This window comes from Sander vitreus, chromosome 12, assembly GCF_031162955.1.
Source record: "Sander vitreus isolate 19-12246 chromosome 12, sanVit1, whole genome shotgun sequence".
In the NCBI taxonomy this organism is placed as follows: Eukaryota; Metazoa; Chordata; class Actinopteri; order Perciformes; family Percidae; genus Sander; species Sander vitreus.
Window position 1 is genome coordinate 21,295,443 of NC_135866.1, and position 24,491 is coordinate 21,319,933.

A 24,491-nucleotide genomic window follows, 5' to 3' on the forward strand; every position below is an offset into this window, starting at 1 on the left:
TTGTCGTTTACCAGCAATTTACTGGTGAAATAAGTCATTGTTATACGTTATTGTCATTACATTATTAATCAATCATTTAATTTTGACCATATGGCCGTAGCAATAAACAAGCCGTTCTTTAATGTCGCCAACTGTCGTTTTGTGCTCCTTTTTTTAATATTTAATATTATATACATTATAAATATATTACATATATTTTGGTTCAGGCACCGGTTCAGGCACCGGCCCCGTTTTAAAAGTATTGTTTTAGCAACGGTATCGGAAAAAACCCAAACAATTCCCAACCCTAATCTGCAACCTCATGTCTAGCACATTTTAGGCACAGCTCAACAATGAATTAAATAAAATCAATTTCTTGCACTTTTGTTAAGAGTTTCAAGGCCCCATCTGGTTGTAGAAGGACCCTGAGTGACTATGGTGTTGCTCTACCATGCGCAAGATGCTGTCTGACAGTCCTTTAATGTCGGCGTGTGTTTCGGGATGTGCAGCCAAAGCCTTCAGAAGTTCAGTCACGCCCTCCTTCTCCATCATGCTGCTGTAATGTGAAGCTAGAGGACAGAGAGAAGATGAGAACATGAGAGAGGAATGGAAGCTTACAGTGATCGAGCCCACCACCACCACTTGACTAATAATACTCCAGGGAAGTCTACATGAATCTATTTAACATTATTTTGGGTCCAATATTTGTGGCAAATGTAAAATGATAAAAGATAGCAATCGCCTTTATTTTACTTAAAAATGTATAGGGCTGCAACTGACTATTCTTTTCATTATCGATTAATCTGCAGATTGTTTTCTTGATTAATTGTTTAGTCAAAGCTGATATCGAAACAAAGATATGACACTTAAACGAACACTTACTTTAAATTACTTTTAACTGATCATATTATTAAGTATAATTATCGGAAATTGTAGTTTGTATTTAAATCTAGTATTTCTGTAGTATTATTTTTAAATTAATTAAGGGACCGTTCGGTATTTATGGAATGGACCACCGGAGGAAAATAGGGGAGGGTCATGTATTTTTATTCTTTGCTGGGGGGAGGGTCATCCAACATTTTTCAGTCCAGAGGGGGGGGGGGTCACCCAACTTTTGTATTCATGAAACAGCAAAATTTCAAAGTGGCTTGTTTGGTGCATATTTTTCCATGTAGCTCTCTCAGTCTCTGCCCTCCTTCGCTACCAGATGGGTCTGATCCATGAGTTTGCTGTGGGGCAGGGGGAGCTGCCCCCCTGGTGGCTGAAACGGATAATTGCATTGTTTAAAAAATGAGTGGAATAATTCTGGCATGATCAGATATTTTATAAATATCTTAAATAACACAAAACAACTAAATGGTGGTAGGTAATACATCAGATTTCATATACTCCTTTAGTAAAAAAAAATATTACCTGGCTGACAATGGGAGCAGCAGGACGCAAAAAACAAAAATGACTGGACATCTTACCGTGCCAAGGTTGCAATAAAGGTCTCCTAAATGCCACATTTGATGTCAGCTTACTAATTGATTGTGGGTTTTGTGTAGATTTTGACTTTTATACGTTTATTCCACTTTGTTTAAACGGCGAAGTGGAGGAAGCCTAGTGACGAGTCCATAGCAACCAGTTTGTGTGTTGAATATTACCCAGAGTGCCTTGCTGAATGGTCTCAATATTTTATTGTTTTATTTCATGTTAATACTAGTTTACTAGAGGAGTAACTTAGTATTTGAAGTAATGCAGTAATGCAGGAAGTGTGCATTTAGTTTCCATGCTTATTCTGTTTCCACAACGTTAGTGAGTAAATCTACTGAAATGGCCACCACACCATAACAGAGGAGTGGTATGCGTCAGATCAGAATGCAGAGGTTTAGTCTCATATGTCATGGCTGTAAAAAAACAAACAATGGAAATCTGTATATATTTGCGAAATGCAAACCAGTACAGAATGTATTGATAAATTGTTGGGGGAGGGTCATGACTTTTTTTCCAAATTGTTTTTGGAGGGTCATAGAAATTTTTTTACTGGTGAGGGGAGGGTCATGTCTTTTTTGGCTAAAGGTCCCAAAGCTCCTCCGGTGGCCCCTTAAATAAATAACGAACAGTCCCTAATTAAATTTTTATATATAATATATATATATATCCGAGATTCCATCTGCGTACCACTAGAGGCAGCTCCTTGTACCATAGTTTGAGAACCAGTCTATAAAATGTCAGAAAATAGTGAAAAATATCTATCTCAGTCCAAGGTGATGCCTTCAAATGTCTTGTTTTGTCGACCAACAGTCAAAAACCAAAATATATTCAGTTTACTATAAGACAGAGAAAAGCAGGCAGGAAATTTTCATATTTGAGAATCTAAAAAAAACAGCAATTTCTGCCATTTTTGCATGAAAAATTACTTATAACGATTCATTGATTAATAAAATAGTTATACACACACAGTCCTGTATGACACCCCAGTATCCTCACAGTAGTCTGTTTGTATATCTTACTGTTTTGACTGCAGACCAGATGTATGGCCCACACTGCCCACAGCTGCACTCCTGAGGGCTGCAAAGTCTGAAGCAGAGGGCAAAATGGACTGAACGACCTGAAATGTAGACACAAGGAGACACTGGGATTATAAATAGTTCTGAGTATTTTTCTTTGGTTTATTTTGTGTTTAAATTAACCGGACAGTCGATTTTCTTTGGCACCAATGCTACCAAGGGAATGTAAACGAGGTGTTACTAGATTTTAAAATGCATTCTTGTGATTGTCTGGGCTTTCTATTGTAGACCTCATAGAATTCTGTGTGACACCTTAGCAGATATCCAAATAAATGAACCTATACAGGGAATTACAATTGGGTTTAATGTACACAGTGTTTCAAACGATCCATACGTTACATTACATTTGATGTTGAACTGAACAGACAGAATGAGTGAATTCATTAAAAATGACTCTACTTCTAAACAGATTTTTCTGTCCGTGTTGTCCAGTTTGCGTTTGTCTCACCTGTAAGAGACCATTTCTCTCTCGAGTTGGGTCCATGTTATTATGGATGCATGCTGCAAAGAAAGAAAGCCCAAAAGAGCCAAAGGTGAATTTTACTCCGTGCTAAATGCAGAACAGCATCCAAAACGTTTGCCTCTCACACACACCAGCTGCTTTAGTATGGTGCTGCGGAGCTCATCGCCCAGGGTCCAGGCCTCTGGTCTGGAGGCCAGCTGTGCCAGAGTCCCCCCTGCAAAGTACCGGACCCCCACCTCCACCTGGGAGTCCTGCAGCAGGCTGAGGATGTGCTCCAGCAGGTCCTCCCGCATCAGGTCCGCCTGTAACACCTCCACCTCTGCTATGTTGTTCTGTTACACAGAGATACAAATGATAGCGGCGATGCCAGCAATAATAATATTATGTCAGATTGCCTACAGGTGGATTTCATTTGATTCCTATTGGTCAAAATAATTCAAAATTTGAATAATATTTTACTGTGGCACACACGGCACATAATCAAAAACCCATTCTGAACTAATAACTCCACATATATACATACACACACAGAACCCACCAGGAGGCCAAGAACTTTCTGTTGAATGGACGGTTCTGTGTAGTAGGACTGCAACACAAACCAATAGACAGCATGAGACGATGTTTGTGTGTGTGGGTGCATTTCTGTATTAATGTCAGTGTATTCCTGGAGCTCTACTACCTCGAGAACCTCCTCGTACAGCTCCAGGCCCTGGCACTCGATGAAATTGCGAGCAGCGGTGGGCATCTCATCCGTCAGGTTCCACAGAGCACTCAGGGCAAACTTCAGAGTGGAGTCCACCACTCCCAACATGGCTTTCTGCTGCACAATAGCCAGCAGCTGCAGTGAGATGGAGCAAATGAGTGGAAAAAACATGAGACAGAGGGGAGTGATAGAGAGGGACGAGGAGGAGGGACATGTAAGAGCCAAAAGTGAAAAATGAATATCAACTTTTGTAAATAAATTTGTAGTGAAACATCCTTTGGCAGTATTGAATTTGACTGTTGGATACAATGATTTACATATTAATAAGTGGCACCAGACGTACATTAAGCACTGAATAACTGAAGCGTAGAGAGAAGCTTGATTACATACACAAAGAGAGAAATAGAGAGGTATAATTGAATAATGGAGTAACGGTAAACCGTGAAGGACGAGTTCATGGAGCAATGTGGTGACAGAGAGTAAATGAGTATATATACAGAGTAGGTAATGGAAAATATAGCGAGTGAGAAAGACAGAGAGAGTGGGGGAGAGAGAGCGAGAGAGAGAGAGAGAGAGAACTAGAAATACACTCGTGCATATCTAGTGCTAAGCCGGGGACGTTGTGTAAGTTTGAAACTAAATACCGTGAAAGTGTTAATGTACCTTCATAATAAAGACGTCCTTGCCGAGCTGAGCGGTCTCCTCTGTGGACAACTGCAAATAAAACAAAAAGATGAGTGTTTCTAGAACTAGTTGTACACTTATCGCACAAGGAAATCGGCCCCTATTGAACTGCACTAGATGAAAACATAAAGCTGGCTGTTGAAACTAGCATCACAGAGATACAGGAGGCGACTGAAGCACAGGGATCTTAACAGGTAGGACTAACAGGTGCCATACTATTTCCCTGCAGCAGACTAACGCACAGTCAGTGAGCAGTGTCTTGACCTTGGCCACCAGAATGGAGATGACAGCCACAGCCATTCTCTGAAGGGTAGGATCCTCATGGCTGCACAGCCAGTTAATCACCAGCATGGCTGCTAAATACCTGAACCATGATCACATTATGGATATAAGGAACACAGTATTACAAAAATATACAAGTGATGTTCAGAGAAGCCTTGGGAAAATCTGAGTTCCGGTCTGTACTTTTGCATCTGGAGGAACTATTTCTTTTGGCACTTTCACATTTCAAGACAAAATATATTTTAGCTGGACCCAATTTGTTGGAAAAACACTACAGTGCCACTCTATGAGTGCACTGATTATCTTGGCTACTGCGTAACCGTGGTCTCATGCGTCATATTATAACTGGGAGAAATGAACTAACTTGTCAAAAGGGACATCCTGAAGGATGTAGTCACTGCAGAGCGCCAGCAGACAGTTCTTTTGCACCTGGAGAGATGGAAACAGATTTAGAATTGAAGAACCACATGGGTGTAAGAAAACATATGGGTATATGTGTGTATTAGTTATTATGGAGTAACTGCAAATACTGCCTAAAGGTGGCAGAATGGGAGCCACAACCAAATATTAGGTCGGACTCTAAAATCTCTGAATGACAGGCCAGCTGGTAGCAACAGAGCCATTCTGTGCGACATGTTGCTGTTGTGTAACTACACAATATCATTATGGATCTGTAATCTGAAACATTGAGTATGTCCCCTGACCTGTTGGTGGTTGGGGAAGGTCTTCATGGCGTACAGCAGCTGGGTGACAGTGGAGCTGAGCAGGCTGAGAGGCATGGCCTCCGCCAGGTCCTGAGTGGTCAGGTTGAACACACACGCTGTGGCCACCAGGTGGACATGCAGGGAGTTGGTGTGGCTCTGCATGGCACTCAGAACCAGCTGCAGGAAACCAGAGGTTTATTCAAAATCACATGTGCTTCAGAATAAGATGGAAAAACCTGAATCACTCAAACTGCATCAGTAGAAGATAGTAATGGGACAGGGCATCTCACAGATATTATTAGTGTGTAACGCTCCCACATCTGTGAGGTTGCATTGCGCTATTTATCTGTAAGGCTCTAAATATAAACTGCCTCTATATGTCTTCTTTCCGATCCCGACTAAATACAATAATTATAGTGTCAGGTCAGAGGGCATTTTAAATGTAGCTGTACAGTTTGTTCACACTGAGCTAACAAAACACAAACTGGGTTGACATGCTAGGCTCCGTCCTTAAGGGGAATGAGTTACAAAAACTTTTTTATTATCTTATTCATTCTTTTGAATTTTAAAACATTATACTTGAGCATTTTAAATGCTACTTGAAATTGTTTCCTTTACTGTGTAAAAATGGCATGTTGAGAATGTCTGTGTTTTTCTTTGCTTGTACTGTATATGTTTATTCTCTTGAACAGGAAATCTTGATCTCAGTGAGACTTCCTGTTTAAATAAAGGATTAACTAACTAACTACAGCATCTCATCCTGCACAGAATAAGAGGAGATATTGTGCAACACTAGAGTAAAACATCATAAAATAAATCATAGTCAATTTACTATACAGTTCAATGCAATGCAGTATAATACTAGTTTTTTACAACCTGGGTCTTATTATTGTCGTTTTTGGCCATCATTCCATGTATTAAAAATATTGTATTCAGGAAAGTGATTGTTAAGGTCTGTGAATGTGGTATTTGCTAAAAGAAGTTTCTAGGAACATGAGCAGTCATACGATCATACAAGTTTTAAACAATCCTTACTTGGAAGAACATAAATCACAGTTTCCAGACTGACTTCCTGATTTTCCTATGCAAACAGGGCTCATTAGTGACATTTTCAGTGTGCTCACCTTCAGTTTTACCTTGGAATAAAGTGGTTTAGATAATCTGAACTGTTATCTTGTTTCCAACTTTTACTCGTTGCATGTTGTTTTAGCAATTACTTTTGCGAGTACAATGTAATCCACAACCAACAGAAATGATGGCCAAAATGACAAAATTAAGATCTGTGTTGTAATAAATAAAAGTATGTTTTAAAGATATTGTTTAAACACAATGCTAGTACCTTTAGTATATCTGGTCGTGGTTTGTCAATGTCAGTGGTTAGATTGTAGAGATGGACGAGGGCCTCTCGTACGAAACACTCGCGGTCTCTGTACCTTCTCAGGGCCTCACACACCTGGTCCTCATTAGCATCTCCAGTTACCTGAACATACACAGCAGATCAGCATTGTCAGAGGGACAGGAAATGCAGCGGGCATTTTCAGTACATACTGTATACAAACGGAGCCTCAAGTCAAAGACAAATGAGAAACTTATGTGAGAGTCAAGCTCATTTGTCTGCCTATAACATTCTTTAACGTCCTGACATCTCATAGCTTGGTGTCAACTCTGTGCCCGATGCTAGGACTAGCTCCTTACTTTGAGGTTTTTCCGTGAAGACAGGACGTCACAGGAGCTAGCCTCGGTGGCTAGCAGGCCCAAGAAGAACAGTCCACCTCTGGCCTCCACAAAGGCTCTGACTGCTGCTTCGGTGATTCTCTTCCGCCCAGAGATATCTAGAGAAACAAGGGAAGGGAGGACCTGAGGACTCCCCTCCAGAAGCTGCCGCAATATCTCATCCCCGTCTTTCCCGTCACTGTCATCTACAGCAAAATGGTCCTCTGAAAAGTCTAGATGCCTGAGAGCATGAAGTTGGCTGAGGACAAAGAGCAACCTAGCAGGCGACATATCCAGCTGACGTAGCCGGTGGGTGATCAAAGATCTCAAGGTGTTTTTGCAATCAAGGAGTGCGGTAAGCTTTGAGACGGCAGTGCAGGAGATGTCAAGGCTCTCCAGCTGAGGGAGAGTGCAGATGTCCTCAAGGACAGCATCAGTCAAGTCTGTGTTGCCAAGGTTGAGCGTCCTCAAGCCCTGCAGGGAGCTGAAGCCAACATGAGTCCCTCCATCCTCCGCCAGAGACTCTGAGTCCACATGTAGCCCAGTGAGGGACAACCTCTGCAGGCTGGATCTGCACTCCGGGTTGGAGGCCAGGCCTATGACAATGTTAGCCCCAGTGAGGCCGCCAGAGACCCAGGAGGCGTCTAGTTCCTGGAGCCGGTGAGGGCAAAGGGCCAGCCGGAAAGCTTCTGCAGACACTGAACAGCAGCGGATAGAGGCTCGGCGCAGGCGGAGCTCTTTGCAATTTCGGAAAATCCCAACAGTTGTGTCATTCAGTATCCCTTGTAGGAAGGAAAACAGAGGGACATTGTAGGAGAAAGTAGCATCAGTTTTAACCACATTGATGTTCATGGAATATACTTTTCAGCCTAGCATAGTACACTGTGAACTAATAAATTGTATGGTGATAGAGTAGGTTAAGGATAATGCTATTCAGACATTCTAATTATCTTTTGTTTATACAGGAAGTTGTGCACCTGAAGAATTAGAACTAACTAACTAACTAAAGGCCAAGTCACATTTGTTGTGGTGGGAGATCATTGATCCCTTTTTTTTTTAAAGATTATTTGTTTGGGCATTTTTAGGACTTTATTTATAGAGGACAGCTGAAGACATGAAAGGGGAGAGAGACGGGGAATGACATGAAAGGGGAGAGAAAGGGGCAATGACATGAAAGGGGAAAGAAAGGGGCAATGGCATGAAAGGGGAGGAAAGGGGGAATGACATGCAGTGAAGGGCCGCAGGTCGGAGTCTAACCCACTGGTCCCTTTTTAACAACTTTGCAAACTACTATCACTTGGTGGCTGCAGTTGCCCTCAGTTGTTGATAAGGATGTTGTGGATCCTTTTTTTCTGTCCTCCAGTCCTACCTTTAGTTGCCATCTTACGCAGTAACTGGTCTGCCATCTCCTGTGGGAATAGTGGGGCCCAGCTGAGGCAAATGGAGCCATCTGCTCGCTTTTTGCACAGAGCGTCCAGGCTGCGGCACACCTGAGCCAAGCAGAGGTCGCACAGGGCCTGGGGGCCCTCGGTGTCCTGCAACACATCAGCAGGTAATCAGAGGAGTCAAACTAATAATGGATAATTACATGTCAAAATGTAGGTCGTATAAGCACATGTGCACTTATCTTAAAGGGTCAGTTCAGGCAAATTACTGAAAAGACATTACAATATAGGCCTATAGTATTTGACAAAACTATTTAGGTGAAACGACCATTTAAAAGTAGGGTGTTATTAATAAGTCTGTATTGAACAGGGTGTAAAATATCTATCCATGAATATGTTTTTGTTTTTTGTTTGTTCACATTAAATACATCTGTGAAGGACATACTGTAGCCTATAGCCTTTCACTTGAATGAGAAAGTGTGTCCAAACATTTGACTGGTACTGTATAGGCTATGACAGTTGTGTCTCAGTCTTCTTCTTCAGGGGGCTCAACCACAGGACTCAACAGATCCACAGTGACACAGGATCTCTTACGCTGCAGCAGTCTAATTTTATCCGCAACACTGCACACAAGTAAAGCCCGTTTAAATCACCTAATCCAACCGGTCTCTGAGAGGCAACGTGGACAAAAGCAATGGGTCCTACAGCGCGGTGTATTAGCTAAGCGTTTGTCATTGACACAAAGTTCACGACAGTAAAACATTGGCATCATTTTACAGAAGGGGACGGGGTCAAACTCACCATGCTTGAAAAGTAAACAGTCGACAGGAAAATAAAATAGGCTTAATAACGGCAACACCGTTTAGCAATATCTTCAATTAAAATACGTCATTAATTTAGTCCATTTCTTTCTTTTAAATCAAGGCAAAGTTACGAAATCTTTTTTTCTATATAGTTGTTGCTGCTGACCGTCGAGTACCAACTGAACTGTCACAAGCTGACCGCCTCCTATTGGTCAATGCGCATGACGTCACGGTCACTGAGCGATTGCTTGTGCTAATACTCTTTTAATCCCTATTTACTCGACTTTTAACTTTCTACTATCTATCTACGATATGCACGTCATTGGATATTCATAAGGCAGTGGTGGAATGTAACTAAGTACATGTACTGTACCTTAATACAAATTTGAGCTAGGCTACTGAAAATCTTCCATTTTACGTGACTTACTTCAACTCCACTCTCAGAGGCAAATGTACTTTTTACTTCACTAAATTTGTCTGACAGCTTTAGTTGTTACTCACAATTTTTAGGACCTCCTACTGTCCAGTGAAAACAATGTAGTCTCCAAATTTGGTGATTATTGGTTATATTTTTTCTAATAAACTGAAGGATTAAGTATTCCTTTATGGGTTGAGGAAATTCTCCTACTTCTTAAATTAAATAAACTATTGAAACCCTTCTTGGATTAGCTGGAAAATGCATTGTCACAAAGTTGAGATCTTATAGAATATGATGCTGATGCTTTAGATTAAGATATCCATCTACAGCAGTAATGTTCATCCAAAATCATATATTAACACTACCAGGGACCATTATTCTACAAATGAGTACTTTTATTTTTGATACTTTAAGTACAATTGGATTGGAGGTGGAGGTGGTAATAAACTTGTTTAGCCACAAGGAGGGGCTCAGAGAGAGAGAGAGAGAGAGAGAGAGAGAGAGAGAGAGAGAGAGAGAGAGAACAGACTTTCTAAGGGCAGGGGCAAAAATGAGAACGGGGCACCTCATCTGTGTACACATACATGAAGTGGAGAAAGAAAGTGCTGAAATATCCTTTTAATGTTACATTTGGGCACAAATAAAGCACAGTCCTATTTAAATTAAGTAAAAAATTAAAATTAAGAAAAGGCACAATCAGCACTTTAGCAAATGTGTCCTTTATCACCTACTACAGTGTTTCTCAAATGGGGTTAGGAGTAGTTTAGAGTACTGCAGTGATACATGAGATTTTTTTGAATGCAATTTCAAAAATATCAGTCATACATAATTCCTAAAATAATTATACAATAATAATAAATTCATTTAGTGATGGATTCTAAACGTTTGAAATGTAGCATTTTAGTTACACTTTCGTTGTTGTAAATCAAACACTGATGGCACAGTGCTGTATTGTGCCTCTTTATTTGGGCATTGTCTTTCTACCAAAAATGTTTTGCGCTAATCAGCGAGTACTTAGCTGAAACCACTGCCCTATAGTGTACATGAATTATGAGCAGTTCCACCAAAGAGAGATTTTTCTTTCTTATCCCTTTCATTCCCTCCCCCTCAAATTTATCGTGGGACCCCTTAGGTGGGTGCGACCCCCAGGTTGGATAACACTGATTTATACTACACTAGGGTGGGGCTAGTTACTGTAAATGTGATGCAGATACAGATCACGGTTTTCAGGCATGGGACGAATTAGCCCAAACTGTATTTATTAGCTTTTTTCAGTAACCGCTTCCTCCCAAACACATGTTCTTCTACATATAATTTATTTAAATTGGACGACCTCTATTATATACAACCGACCACCATGGCGACAAACGCTCTCACACATATGCAAACATATGTTCTCAAACATGTACGGGTCACAAGCAAGCATCCACACACATAAACTCTACATTATGAATGTCCTGCCTCTATTGCTCATGAACAAATCTGTCCTCCCACATGCTGAAGTATGTCTCCCCACGCAGAGAATCCCCATGCATCAAAGCCTGTGCTTCCTCCTCAATCCAAAACATTTAGCTGAGGGGCATTCTTTATTGTCTGCAAAGCTCTTCATATTGTCCTCATAATCAAATAAACACAGCTGCCAGTAGCTCTTGGATTGCCACATGAGACACCCCATATATGGAGCAAAGGCAGCAGAAACGCTCACGCTCACATCCAAAACAGACCTCTCTATTTAATATGCTCAAGCTACTGGATCGCCAGAATCACATTGTCATTATAGAGCTGATGGGAAACAGCTTTGCGATGAAGTAGACTATGATAAATTAATTTATACTTTTTATTAATCCCCAGTAGGGAAATTGTAGTTATGTGAATGAAGCTGACTGTGTGTGTGTGTGTGTGTGTGTGTGTGTGTGTGTGTGTGTGTGTGTGTGTGTGTGTGTGTGTGTGTGCGCGTGTGAAAAATAGAGTTTATGTGCATGTCATCAACTTCGACAAGCCTGACAAATAGCATGTGTGGGAGATAATATACCATTGTAAACAAGTATTACATGATAACAGCTAGACTGATTTTGAGTGTGACTGTCTTCACCACTCTTGCTGACTCCTAGCCAACTTAGGAGGAGTCTTTTCTTTCCAAACTGTATGCGAAATTAGAGAAAGAAGGCAGGGCCAAGGCTCCCCTCTGCTCAAACTACAGAAAAAAAATCACACCATCAGCCTCCCTCTTTCTGTACATGGACCACCCTCTACTGTTCTCCTAGTGGACGGTGGTTGCTTGTGCCATAGCTGTATGCAGGCCTTCATTCTCAATGACAGCAAAGACAGAAGGATACTGAGGGTGAGAGGATGAGAATGGAGAGCATGAACCTGCATAGGAAACACAACTGAGACACCAAGCTGGGTTTTACCTGCACCTCCTGGACCGCTGACTGAACTCACTGACACAGGTAAGATTCATTAAATTCACATTTGTATGTTTTATGCTTTAGAAAACTCCTGAAACATTTGGATTTTCCAAGTCATATATATGCATAAAATATTTAAATGTACTGATAAGATTAAAGATAATATAGAGCAATGAAAGTTCACATCCATGACTCTTCATGAAGAACTGTGGAGTGACACTAAAATGCTGAAATTAACAATAACCCATAACAAAGCCCATGATCATAGTCATGATGTAGTACAGAGCTCATGCAGACAGTCCTTATCAGTGGCACCATCAGAATAACTTGTGGGCTAATTGGCACAGTCCTTTAAATCAGCTGGTCCTGAGCAAAACCCACAATTAAGTTAGACTTTCTGATGTGCAATATAGTTATGCTGTATGTTGAAATAAAGTTGGAAAGAAATTATGGGAGGCAAATGTGGTATTCCCAGGGCTTTTTGAGGGTTTTAATCTTTTAATTGGGGATCTTACCAGTAAACAGTCAGAGCTCAGTGGTACCACTTTGAGTCAGTGGGCCGATTGGCAGTATCCTTATGTTCCTCTTGGCTGGGAAAAACCATCCACCGCAAAGTTTGACATGTCTGGTTGCAAGGACTGCATTAATATAGATGAGGTGGCTTCATTTGGTCAGGTCTAGCTCTGAGCGAGAAGTAGGAGAAAATACAATTTTTAATAAGTCAACACAAAAACATGGCTGCTGCGGCTGACTTGATGAAGACCAGCAGGGTGTGAACGACAGAGAAAAACCTGGTGGTAATAACTGCCGATGAGATTCACAGCCCTGGCTGAGGAGCCTCTGTGTAAACACTGTCACTCCTTTCAGGCCGGAGCCTGTGAGATTCATATTGTGGGGTTGGAGACGTGCAGACGGGCCAATTGCTGAGAACGAGCTATTGAAGGGGATGACCTGTGATTACGGAAAGACAGGAAAAAGTACTCAACGGGTAATAATAACTGACTGACAGTGCCAAGGTGTTTCTGAGCTCTGACACATGGCCTTTTCCTTAAAGTGCCTTTTCCTTTGCCCTCAGATGGTTTATCATCTATGACAAAACAAACTGCAGCTTGTTCCATATATTAAAGCTTCTCAACTTTTAAGCTTTTTGAAATGAATGTTGGCTCAGGCACTTTCTTTCTGTCAATAAGTCGTGCTTTACACAAAAACTTGATGTTATATATTTCCCTTGAGGCATATTTTTTTCCTTAGGCAATGATAAAAGGGTACTATGTTGCCACAGCAGCAGTTTGAGCTTAGGTAATGCTCTGGGATCTGTCCCATTAGCTGTGGTCAGGACTCTTCAGTGCAAATAAACATCCAGAGGAGACCACAGAAATGATTCAAAGCCCCTGCTGTCTCTGTCTTGGACTTGATTTATTCAGCTTTATTTTTCTGTCAAACCCCCAGCACATCTGTTTTGATGAGTCCCGATATAAAGTGGGTCATATTGTGTGCCTGTCAGAGGTGTTAGATGAAGGTTGCTTAACCTCCTTGGCCATATCCAACCAGACTGCCCTCTGGTTGGATATAGCCCTAAATCAGCCTGAAGTTGGCTCACCATTAGCTCCATTTCCAGAGCCAAGCCTCGCTATTGAATATGAAAGGAGGGCTCTTTCACTTAGCATGCATTTTTGAACATCACCCTGCCCTGCTCCATTCGTTGTGCTGTCAAAACCAATAATATTAAAGCACAAGCTTTCCTTCCAAAAATAGACTCCAGAAAACATTACTCATAAATCAGGGATTCCTGCTCCCCCTGCTGCTCCTTAAACACATCAATTTATTTTATTCCTTCCCAAATTCAAATGTATCTGTTTGTACCAGCCAGGCAGAAATGGCAGAAGTTAAAATGAGTCAGTGAGGCTCATGATAACCACCTGCTGACTTGTAGGATTTTGCTCATTATTGATATACCTCATGAGTCCTGGCAGCAGATGATACATCTTAAAAGTGATATATTCATGTCATCTGTGGCCAAAATAACTCAATTGTCTACCAAAACTATCATGTATATTATTATATATTATATAATATTATGTGTAATATTATGTAAAATAATTTCAGTCAAATCTTTCTTCAGACACATGACAATTCTCTACAGTGCAGGTACACTGAAAGGCTATAGGGGAGGTTCATGGAAGGTCTGAGATCTACAGAAATATGAAAAACAGATCCCAGCACTTGCCCACACCCAGACACCTGATACAGATGTGGTAGGGCCGTAATGAAAGAGAGCCCATGAGGGAATGCATTGAAAATCCGAGTAACGATAACAGATTTGTGGTGGGTGGGTGACACTGCTCTTACTCTACCACAAACGTGCCAGAAGGCACATCTTGCCAGGGGCAAGACTGTCTGCAGTAGTCAATATGTGAAACCAGCCGTGTCTTTGCCTCAGTCTGCTAGTTTTCACTTCACTACATTTTAATGCTAACTTACTTCATAATTAAGCAAGACTCTCATGTTGAGTCTTGACTGGAAGCTGTTTCGTGTTTCATGCCAAGAGATGCACAGTGGTTTAATGGGATTATATTGGATTAGAGGAGAAAAGAAAACTTCTGGTAGGAAATTGTACAAAAGTACAAAATGAGACAGAAAGAGGAAACTTCGTTGTAAATGCTACTAAATTAAAGAATACGTCAGGGAATATTCTACATGAATTCATTATTCATGTAGCCAAAGCTTGACATAGCGTAATCCTCTGTGCCATACCTCCACTGTTGTCCAAAAACTATTCTAAAAACCCAATGAACAATGAACATTGCACTGCAGTTTATTCTAGGGCTGTCAATACTAATACTAATCCACCAAATGCATACTAATCTGTGGCTGAAAGTAGTCCTCAACAAATGCACAATTTGCTTCTCTTTGAGTAACATTTGCTTAGCTGTTTTAGAAAACTGTTGCTTTTTTAAAAGAGACTAAGAGATTACAGCCATACCAGCAGCTCTGTGAGGCTACACTTTGGCACAGTGGTGTTTTAAGCTAAATGCTAACATCAGCATGTTAACATGCTCACAATAGCAATGTTAACATGCTGTAAGAACAATGATTACCAAGTTGAACATCATAGTTTTGCAACACTTGCTTATTAACACTAAACACAAAGTATTGGACAGATTTTGCCCTGATGATGGCGCTAGATAAAAGGTCAGGGAATCACAGTTCACTCTGAGGGTGACATGAATGTGTGTACCAAATTTAATGGCAATATATCCTTGTGTTGACATATTTCACTCCAAAGTGGTGGACCGACTGGCCCACTGACCGACATTGTCATCCTGCTAGCATTGCAAAAAATGAAACTATAATTTGTGTTTTAATGAGTCACGTCTTCAGTAAGAACCAATAGAGTTTGGGCAGAGTGCCAAAGACAGGGGAAGTTGGAAAGTATTGAGCAATGGACTAATACATTGTTGATTTTGGTCTTATTATGGGATCTCCACCTCTCTTTCCTTTTCATAGATCTTTAGCTTGTTTGGTGATAAAGAGAGGAGGAACCATGGGACCTAAAACATGGAGCATATTTATTCTGTTTGGTCTGTCTTTCTGGGGCAACAGCCAAGCCTTCAAAAGGAACCCCATCCTCTCCCGGATACGAAGGGCTCCAGAGGCCAATGGAGAAAGCAAGAAGTGCTCCTACACCTTCCTGGTCCCTGAGCAGAAGATCACAGGACCCATCTGTGCTGCCCGCGGTTATTCAACTGACAAGGACCGAGTGACACGCCTGGATGTGGCTGCAGTGCGCGACCTCCTGTCGAAGCAGCGTAGGGAGATGGAAACTTTGAAGCTGGTGGTGGATGTGGATGGCAACTTGGTGAATGAGATGAAGCTGTTGAGGAAAGAGAGCAGGAACATGAACTCCAGAGTAACCCAGCTGTACATGCAGCTGCTGCACGAGATCATCAGGAAGAGGGACAACTCACTGGAGCTGGCGCAGCTGGAGACAAACATCCTCAACGCCACCACAGAGTCACTGCGCCTGGCATCCCGGTACAGGGAACTAGAGGCCAAATACGCAGCCCTGTCTGCAGTAGTGAACAACCAGTCTGTGCTGATTGGAGCACTGGAGGAGCGTTGTATGCAGGTGTACAGCCGCAGGCATGATCAGTCACCCTTGGGACCCCCACTTGTGCAGGTAGTGCCTGAGAACATTCCTGTTAATGTGCCACGATTCACCAATGAGATCCAGAGGGACAACACCCGAATCTTTGCCCGAGAAAGGGGCTCGCGCTCTGGGCCGTCTCCCACAAGTGGCACCCTGGAAGTTCAGAAACCTCCAAATAGAAACTTCAGTGCTGAAGGTGAGTGAGTGAGTGAATGAGTGAGTGAATGAGTGAGTGAGGCATCCATCTATCCATCCATCCATCCAATAATTTATTAATTGATTCAGGAAATCCAAAACAATTAAATCATGGTAAAATGTAGCGCAGTCATGACTTTGCCTGCCAACCATTACAAAATAATAATCACTGAGTTTGAATACAGCTGCAGGTGGGCCAGTGGCCTCATTTTGAAAGGTTAAAGATTTGCAAATTCAGCTGGATCTCTGCTCCCCTCCCCACTCAACAGAAAGAACACAAACCAGGATGGAAATAATAATGTTGTAATGTCTCGATTGAGGCAGGGGACCTAAAGCAAAGCAAAGAAAGACCTAACCCGTGCGATTTTGCTCATCAACAGAAGTTCCTGACACATTTAGATTGCCCTCGTCCAAGAATAATAAAGTGTGTTGGATTTCAGTGAAGCTATGTGTATGATAATGATCCCTTACAAGACTGTTCCATTGCATGTGAGACATATACAAAACCCAGGCTGGCATGATAGGCTCCTGCAAACCACAAAGTAGAGGCACTTCTGGTATACTTCATGAAGTGAATGGACTACCTTTACATTATTATTATTATTATTATTTTATTAGCCGGGAGAGGGTTACTCGCTCTTTAAATAAACTGCTCACTGCTACAAGTGCTATTAATTAAAAATTGTGTTATGAGAATTGTGAATTACCTTGAAAAAAGGCAGATGTTAGTCACTTACCGTGGGTTAACAAGATATATATTTTGGTTTTTCGACCTTAAATAAAGGTAGTAAGGTAGTAAAGTAATTTCTTATTAAAGTGACTTAATTTGCCCTAGTACCCTCTGCTGTTCTAGGAGGACATAGTAAACATCTTTTTGGACCTAGATCAATGTGTTTCGTATAACTCTGTGTGCTTATGTGATTTTGTTCTTGTTTCCAGTTTTTTCGTACTTATTTAGCCCTCTGTCAAACATTGACTTTAATTCCTGCTCATCATGTAAACTCATGGTACTCATATTGTTGTCTCAGTGCTCTGGCACCAAAAGTGTCTAAAACTGCCTGACAAAGCCAAAATGCAGTAACTACATACTTTGTCAAAACTGAGACCAGAATCAGACTTTTTGATATATGTTTCATATAAATTGTTTATGCACCCTAGCTAGGCTAGCCGGAGGGCAGTCACAGCTAAACTTAGCTAAAGCTAATTTACCAGCTTTTTTTCCCCAATCTATTTCCTGTAATTGAAAAATCTATTTTGATGCTCCAACATCTTAGTAATTGAGATTGTTGTACTACAAAGATAAGGAAGAAGCTAAATGTAGGCTAATAATAATGGAGAAAAGGGTAACACCAGATAAAGTAGTCCTGCTAAAAGCTAACTAGCCAGCTCAGATGCCCTAGGGTTAGGTTAGGGTTAAAACGTAGGGTATGTAATGGGTGCTACGAGGGGACCACCCATGCAGAAGGCCACTTTTTTAAAGTAATTAAGAAGAATAAAAGTGTTTAAAAAGAGACTAAATGAACCACTGGACAGGACAGTTGGCAGGAGTTATATTATCTTAACAAAGAGTGGGGGGTGTAGTGTTTATCCTAAATTATCCGAAAAAATACCTCAAGTTAAGGTTTTACAACTATTTAGCTGTTACACACTTTGTCACACACTTGTTTTTCTTACCACCTGCCTCCCTGTCTTGATGCACTTTCCTTCAGGCCCGTTCAGAGACTGTCTCGCAGCGCAGGAAGCTGGCCATAGCACCAGCGGCATGTACCTGATCAGACCAGATGAAGCAGAGAGGCCTGTTCAGGCCTGGTGTGAACAGGATATAGACAACGGGGGCTGGACTGTTATCCAGAGCAGGCGAGACGGATCCGTTAACTTCTTCAGGAACTGGGATAACTACAAGGTGATGACATATTACACTTCCTCTGCCCTGTCGGTCTTATTTTTCTCTCTCCTCTCCTGAGCCAACCTGAATATTTCTGTCATCCAGAGACAACAGGGGTGCCGTTATATGACCCATATAGAGGCACCATCTGGGGTCTTTGGGACTATTTCCTGGGCCAAAATCCTTGTGTTTTCACTTACTGTAAAATATAATGCCTCGTCAGCAGCACTATTCTTCCGAGGTCATTTGGTTTGAGATTCCCATTATGAAACATTAGATGGCCCGCTAGGAAGGTATGTTCCGCAGCTCAATCTGCAGGCATTTCTTTCCAAAACCGCTACTACTATGGTGCCTTCCTGGATGGATGGCTGGTTGGCTTACTACACCACACCGTATAGACCCTCTCATCAGAGCTCTGTGAGAATGACATCGCAGCTGGCAGCCTCGGCGATCCACTGTTCCATTCAGCCCGGCCAGGCTTGTGCATGTGTAACTGGAAGCTAAATTGCTCTCTTTAACATTGATTTGCCTCTGTGCTCTCACACAAAGCCACCACATGTACACACACACAGCACCAGAGAGGAGGCCCCTGGACTGAAACCCTACATCATTTATCATCTGCTGGCTCACCCAGCTAATCCACAATCACAAACCTCAACCTCCTCTACTAAGTGAAGTGTTCTGGAGACACATGGCCAGACGTAGATTGCTCGTGGTTATTCAAATCAAGCGCCATGGCCAGTTTCGCCATTAGCCGTGATCCAAGAGCTCTGTGGGACGGACCAGCATTCTGAGGATGGATGCTTATTTTCCTGCATAAACCCTACATGTCTTACTTAGAAATGTCAAAGACAAGCTGGCATTCTTTTGCCACAGCTTTTTTTCTTTTGAAGTTTTGTAGTTAACTACAGAAGCACGACCAGAATGTCATCAAAAAGAAATTTCTCATTTGTTCTGTTACAATCCCAAATCCTCATCTACAAAGGGGGTTTTATGTTCCCAAACAGTTCTCATGTTTCTAAACTCCTCAGGCTACCACATAAAAAAAACAATGCTCATTATTTTCTGTAATCTTCCTGTAACCTTCCTTTTAATCTTCCTTTGACTCAGAGCGGCTTTGGCAACATAGACGGTGAATACTGGCTCGGTCTGGAAGGCATCTACAACCTAGGGAGGCAGGGGGACTACAAGCTGCTTGTGGAGCTGGAGGACTGGATGAACAAGAAGGTCTACGCTCAGTACAGCAGCTTCCATCTAGAGCCTGAGAGCGAGGGTTACCGCCTGCGTCTGGGCACCTATCAGGGCAACGCCGGGGACTCTCTGAGCAGCCACAACGGAAAACAGTTCACCACTCTGGATCGAGACAAGGATGCATTCTCAGGTAGATGAACATGGGGTCCCTTTGTGCTCTTGTAGCATGCAGTCTCCTTTGAACTGCATCATGATGTTTTATTGAAACTTCAAGCCTCTCTTTCAATGGTGTGATATTGAGGTTTTACCTGTGATCTGAGTGGATAAGAGCTTTAAAGTTTTCACATCCCATTAAGTAAATCAGACACCATCAAGGTAGTCCAATACAAAAAATCCTAACACCTTCTTGAAATGAAATTGTGTTTGCTTCCAGTGGGTCTAACTTGAAAGGCAAAACAAAAAGCAATGCATAACATGTAGTTAGTTGATGTTTTGGGGAGACAAAACCAAATGTATTTGAATAATTTTCTCTGTGGAAAACACACTTCCTCAGAGAGCTAATAATGACCCTTCCTGTTTCCCCACAACAGGTAACTGTGCCCATTTCCATAAAGGAGGCTGGTGGTACAACGCTTGTGGCCAAGCCAATCTTAACGGTGTCTGGTACACCGGAGGCGTCTACCGCAGCAAATTCCAAGATGGGATGTTCTGGGCCGACTATGGTGGAGGCTTCTATTCTATGAAGTCTGTACGTCTGCTGATCAGGCCCATAGACTGAGGAGATACTGTAAGCCAAGGCTGGTCCAGGGGCAGCTATGGAGGCCAGGGCAAACTTGAAATGTGACTGTATGTCATCAGCAACTGGTTGATCCTTGATAAAAGAACTACACCAATGGAGTTTACCAACTATCAGTAGTGACTTGAACTGCCTCCTGTAACAGACAAGGACTCTGCGTGAACATTGTTCTCTTTATATGATAATACTGTAGATGCACACATAGAGGGATTTAGGGGACATGACTATTTAAAGCCGTACAGCTCCTTTAACCACCCAATACATATTATGGTAAAGGGAAATTAAGAGTTTTGCAGCTAAATAATGCAAGCTGTCTATCTGATTAAGAGACCGCAGTGTTTCCGTCATTAGTAGGTCACCCCGTGGAGACGAGGCGCCACATCCTAACAGAACTTCATTGGTATTTAATTCATAAGTTTTTGCATCACAGGATCTAAATGTAGCTCTTCCTACCTCGCCAAGATAAACATGTGATGGAAACACTCATACATGTTATTTAACTTGTGCTATAGTTGTTGGGAGCTGGAAAATAAATTGTGTTTATACCTATATAAATTTATTTAGACTCTGTATCCACTTTAAGATCTGAAAAAACGAACACCTCAAGGAGTCAGAGAAAGGAAGGTGGTAATACTGTACGTGTTTTATGTACTTTCGTTACACAAACAGTATTGGTTTAATTATTTTTCCCCCTACACTTAAAATGACCTTTATACTGTATGTTAAACTACTTTGTCCAAGTGCAGATGACCAGAAATGATAATTTATGTGTTCAATTAACTTATCATAACAGTGAAAAGGGCCAGGTGTCCTGAGGGAACAGTAAATGATCCTACAGCAAAAGAAAGAAAAAAAAACTAATTTCCTCCACTGTATAAATGACAGTCATTCTCAAAGTGTGCTTGCACGTATGGAAATTGCTGTAATATGTTTTTCTCATTTGGCTGTTGATTAAATTTCAGTATGACTCTGAGAAAAACAAGGATTGTTAGGGGAAAAAAACGTTTGAATTACGTTGTGTTTTTAGTGGTTTTCAAGCACGGAAAAATATGCCGACCAAGCGTGTTGAGAGTTATAGGCAATGGGACAGACAACGAGAAACACATTGCTGAAAGCCAGACAGGATGAAGAAAGAAAAAGAAAGGAGGGAGGGGAGTGGGATGAACTGGGATGGAATCAGTCCAAATTTCCAAAGTTATTCCATCCCCCCCCCCCTTTTACCATTTAAATACAGAGAAATTTACATTCTTTCCCCACAAAAGTGCTTGAACTGTATGTTTTCGTAAAATATCTTTCATTGACAAAGTCACGGGTGCCTGCACTCTGTAATCACCGGTATGGAAGGAAAACACCATCCTTTTGGGGAAACCATACCAGAGTAAAGGGGAGCCAAGGTTGTTTTTTTTTTTTATTGGTTGGTCTTTGAACAACAGCATCCAATAGCCTTTGGTCTCAGATCCGAAAATAGACCCTCATATTGAGCTGTTTTTTTTCTTTTTGACCACAATGGCCCTCACACCCATCTCTTTAACAGACTTTTATAAAGTAACAAAACACAAAGCAGGGAGACCAGTCAAACCCAGTTGGACATGGAAACATGTTTATGAACATGTAAAAAAGAAAACAGCGTCCAATAAAAACAACATCATAATGTTAAAATGAAACAGCAAAAAAAAAAAGCTGAAACCAATGAGTCACAATACTTGGCAGAACAATATTACACAACTAATGGCCAATAAACAGAGAACATTTAGATGTCCCTCCACGGGATGTTCTTGTTCTTTTGGATTCAAATGAACTCCTTTCGTGTCATGCTGATTTATACTATTAACCAAGTCCTTATTAATGCTTGACATGTTAGTATTTAGTCATTGTTCAGATTACATGTCCATTCTAAACTTATCTTGTCAGTGTGAGTCTCACAGATGAAATGTTTTTCCAGCAGATTCAAACAGATACTTTAAGTCTTTATGGATTAGGCATAATTGCATTTAACAGTAATAAGACTTGTATTAAATGTCCATGTGCGGCTGTGTGCCTTGTGTTGGCGTGAAAAAGTCATGAGGCGATAAATGAATACATCGCAGAGACATTTCATTTCAAGTGGTGACACCATTTCTGTGGTTGACATCTAATCAAGTCTGGCTCCCAACCTAAACTACATTACTCTTTTTCACTGTGTATTCTTTTTGTTCCACTGTCAAACAAAGCACAATGCATACATTTTTTTAAATTATTTTTTTAAAGATTTTTTGTGGCATTTTTAGGCCTTTATTAGATAGGACAGCTTTAGACTTGAAAGGGGAGAGAGGTGGGGGGAACGACATGTAGCAAAGGGCCGCAGGTCGGAATCGAACCGGCGTTGAGGACTAAGCCTCTGTATATGAGCGCACGCTCTGCCAGGTGAGCTACCCAGGCGCCCGCACAATGCATACTTTTGTCTGTCACATTAAAGCACCTAACTTTTATTTTGTGAGGGTAATGCTTTCATTAATAGAGTTTGTATCTAAATATATATAGATTATAGTTATTTTAAATTTAAAAGAATAATTTGACATTTTGGGAAATACGCTTTTGACTTTTTTTTCAAAGTTAGATGAGAAGATTGATACCACTCTAGTATGTTTGTACGGATGCCACAGCCACCAGGCAATTAGCATAGCTTGGCCAAAAAAACTGAAGGAGTAATCCCTGCTCATGCGCATACACTCTGCTTGGGGGAATTGTTTCACATTTTGATAAAAACTACTTATATTACTACTATATTTTTATTTGAGTAAAATTGGATGTCTGCTCTCATCTGTATGGTAAATATGGATATGAAGGTAGAGCCAGCAGGCAGCTAGCCTACGTTAGAATAAAGACTAGAAGCAGATCCAGCTAGCCTGCCTCTGTCTAAAGTTACCTAACTAAAACTCGCTTGATTTATTTGTACAGAAAATAAAATGTAAAAAAGACAAGTTGTGGTTTTAAGGGTAGTTACGTGCTGGAACTACAGACCTATGTCACTGTTATTGTTTGCCAAGAAATCGTCTGTTTTTGTACAGATTTAACAAACAAGAAATAGTGTGTTAATTAGTGAGCTTTAAAGGTGGTGGTTGGTGGATTTTCTTTTACTTTGGACAGAGCCAGGCTAGCTGTTTCAACCTGTTTTCAGTATTTATGCTAACAAAAGCTAACTGCCTGCAGGCTTCACATTTAGTGTACAGACATTAGAGTGACACTGATCTTTTCATCTCGCTCTCGGAAAGAGAGCAAATAAATGCATTTCACAAAATGTCAAACTATTCCTTTAAGCACAAATTCAATTGTGTATGAAAGCTGATAGTTGCGCCCCATCAACCCATACGAACCCTTTAGGGTGTACACCACTACTGGAAAGGTTGAGTGCAGGCAAGTGAGTTTTTGAACAGTTATCCAACACTGTTTTATGACATGCCTTCCTGTCACAAGTGTGCCTCTCAGACATCGAGCCTATAACTACCCCAGAGGCTGCCAGTGTGGGATGCTACATCACCACAGGAGCTGTAACTGAAGTCTTCCAATAACTCTGCCCACCAGCCACCACACACTGAACCCTTACATTTTAAACAGCCTCATGGGGGTATGGAAATGCATCATTAGCCCACAAAAACCAAACTCCTGCACAGTCAGTCGTTGGTACAGAGAAGGTGACATCCTTGGCTCTGGTGAGGGGACCACACTCAGACCTGTACCACCTCGAATACCTGGCCAACTGACTGGGGATGGCCGAGCGCTACTGCAGTGTGGTCCTCTGAGAACTGCTGCAGGTTTCAGAGGTGAAAGCCCTCTTTGTCACTGAGTGAAGCTTCACTGTCTACGAATTTCACCACCAAGACGGCACCAGGCTCGGAAGATTTGTGGAAGAAGCTGGCTCTACTGCTGTTTGCTGAAAGACATCTGCTGAGGGGGGAATGTCCATGAGAGTGACTCATTAGCCCTCAAAAGCTCAGTTAGTGTCAACCAGAAAATCAACAGACAGGAAGTGGAGCTGTTTTCTTTGAAAATAAGCACCATGACTAATTTTTGCCCTAACTGGGATAGTTAAACAACTCCATAGCTAAGTCCGTTCCTAAGTGCCCTTTTGATTTAAAGCTTAACAGACACTTGTTTAAGATGGATGATCATTTGGAGGGATCTGGGAAGGCTCACTGAGCTG

General features: G+C 41.5%; 1 protein-coding gene and 1 pseudogene across 2 annotated transcripts; one reads left to right on the forward strand and one right to left on the reverse strand.

Annotated features, from left to right (window-relative positions):
• Positions 1–366: 366 nt before the first annotated feature.
• On the reverse strand, positions 367–9,440 carry LOC144527140 (protein zyg-11 homolog; annotated as a pseudogene). The gene is made up of 14 exons (XR_013502793.1): positions 9,267–9,440; positions 8,450–8,615; positions 7,063–7,862; positions 6,707–6,847; positions 5,368–5,544; positions 5,028–5,092; positions 4,646–4,745; positions 4,361–4,411; positions 3,674–3,832; positions 3,533–3,580; positions 3,126–3,326; positions 2,980–3,032; positions 2,475–2,572; positions 367–548 (listed from the first exon to the last, which is right to left on the reverse strand). The product of XR_013502793.1 is annotated as a protein zyg-11 homolog (transcript).
• Positions 9,441–11,961: 2,521 nt separating this feature from the next.
• Positions 11,962–22,667, forward strand: LOC144527174 (angiopoietin-related protein 1-like). Its single transcript, XM_078265093.1, has 5 exons — positions 11,962–12,136; positions 15,602–16,440; positions 18,149–18,342; positions 19,435–19,705; positions 20,106–22,667. Exons 2-5 carry the CDS (start codon positions 15,639–15,641, stop codon positions 20,291–20,293), a joined length of 1,455 nt encoding a protein of 484 aa, XP_078121219.1. The 5' UTR covers positions 11,962–12,136; positions 15,602–15,638; the 3' UTR covers positions 20,294–22,667.
• Positions 22,668–24,491: the final 1,824 nt, after the last annotated feature.

Excerpts from the sequence above, each read along its gene's own strand:
- LOC144527174 (XM_078265093.1), top strand. The coding sequence starts at position 15,639 with ATGGGACCTAAAACATGGAGCATATTTATTCTGTTTGGTCTGTCTTTC. Across the intron at positions 16,441-18,148 it reads TAGAAACTTCAGTGCTGAAG|GCCCGTTCAGAGACTGTCTC; the intron begins GTGAGTGAGTGA and ends ACTTTCCTTCAG. Across the intron at positions 19,706-20,105 it reads AGACAAGGATGCATTCTCAG|GTAACTGTGCCCATTTCCAT; the intron begins GTAGATGAACAT and ends TCCCCACAACAG.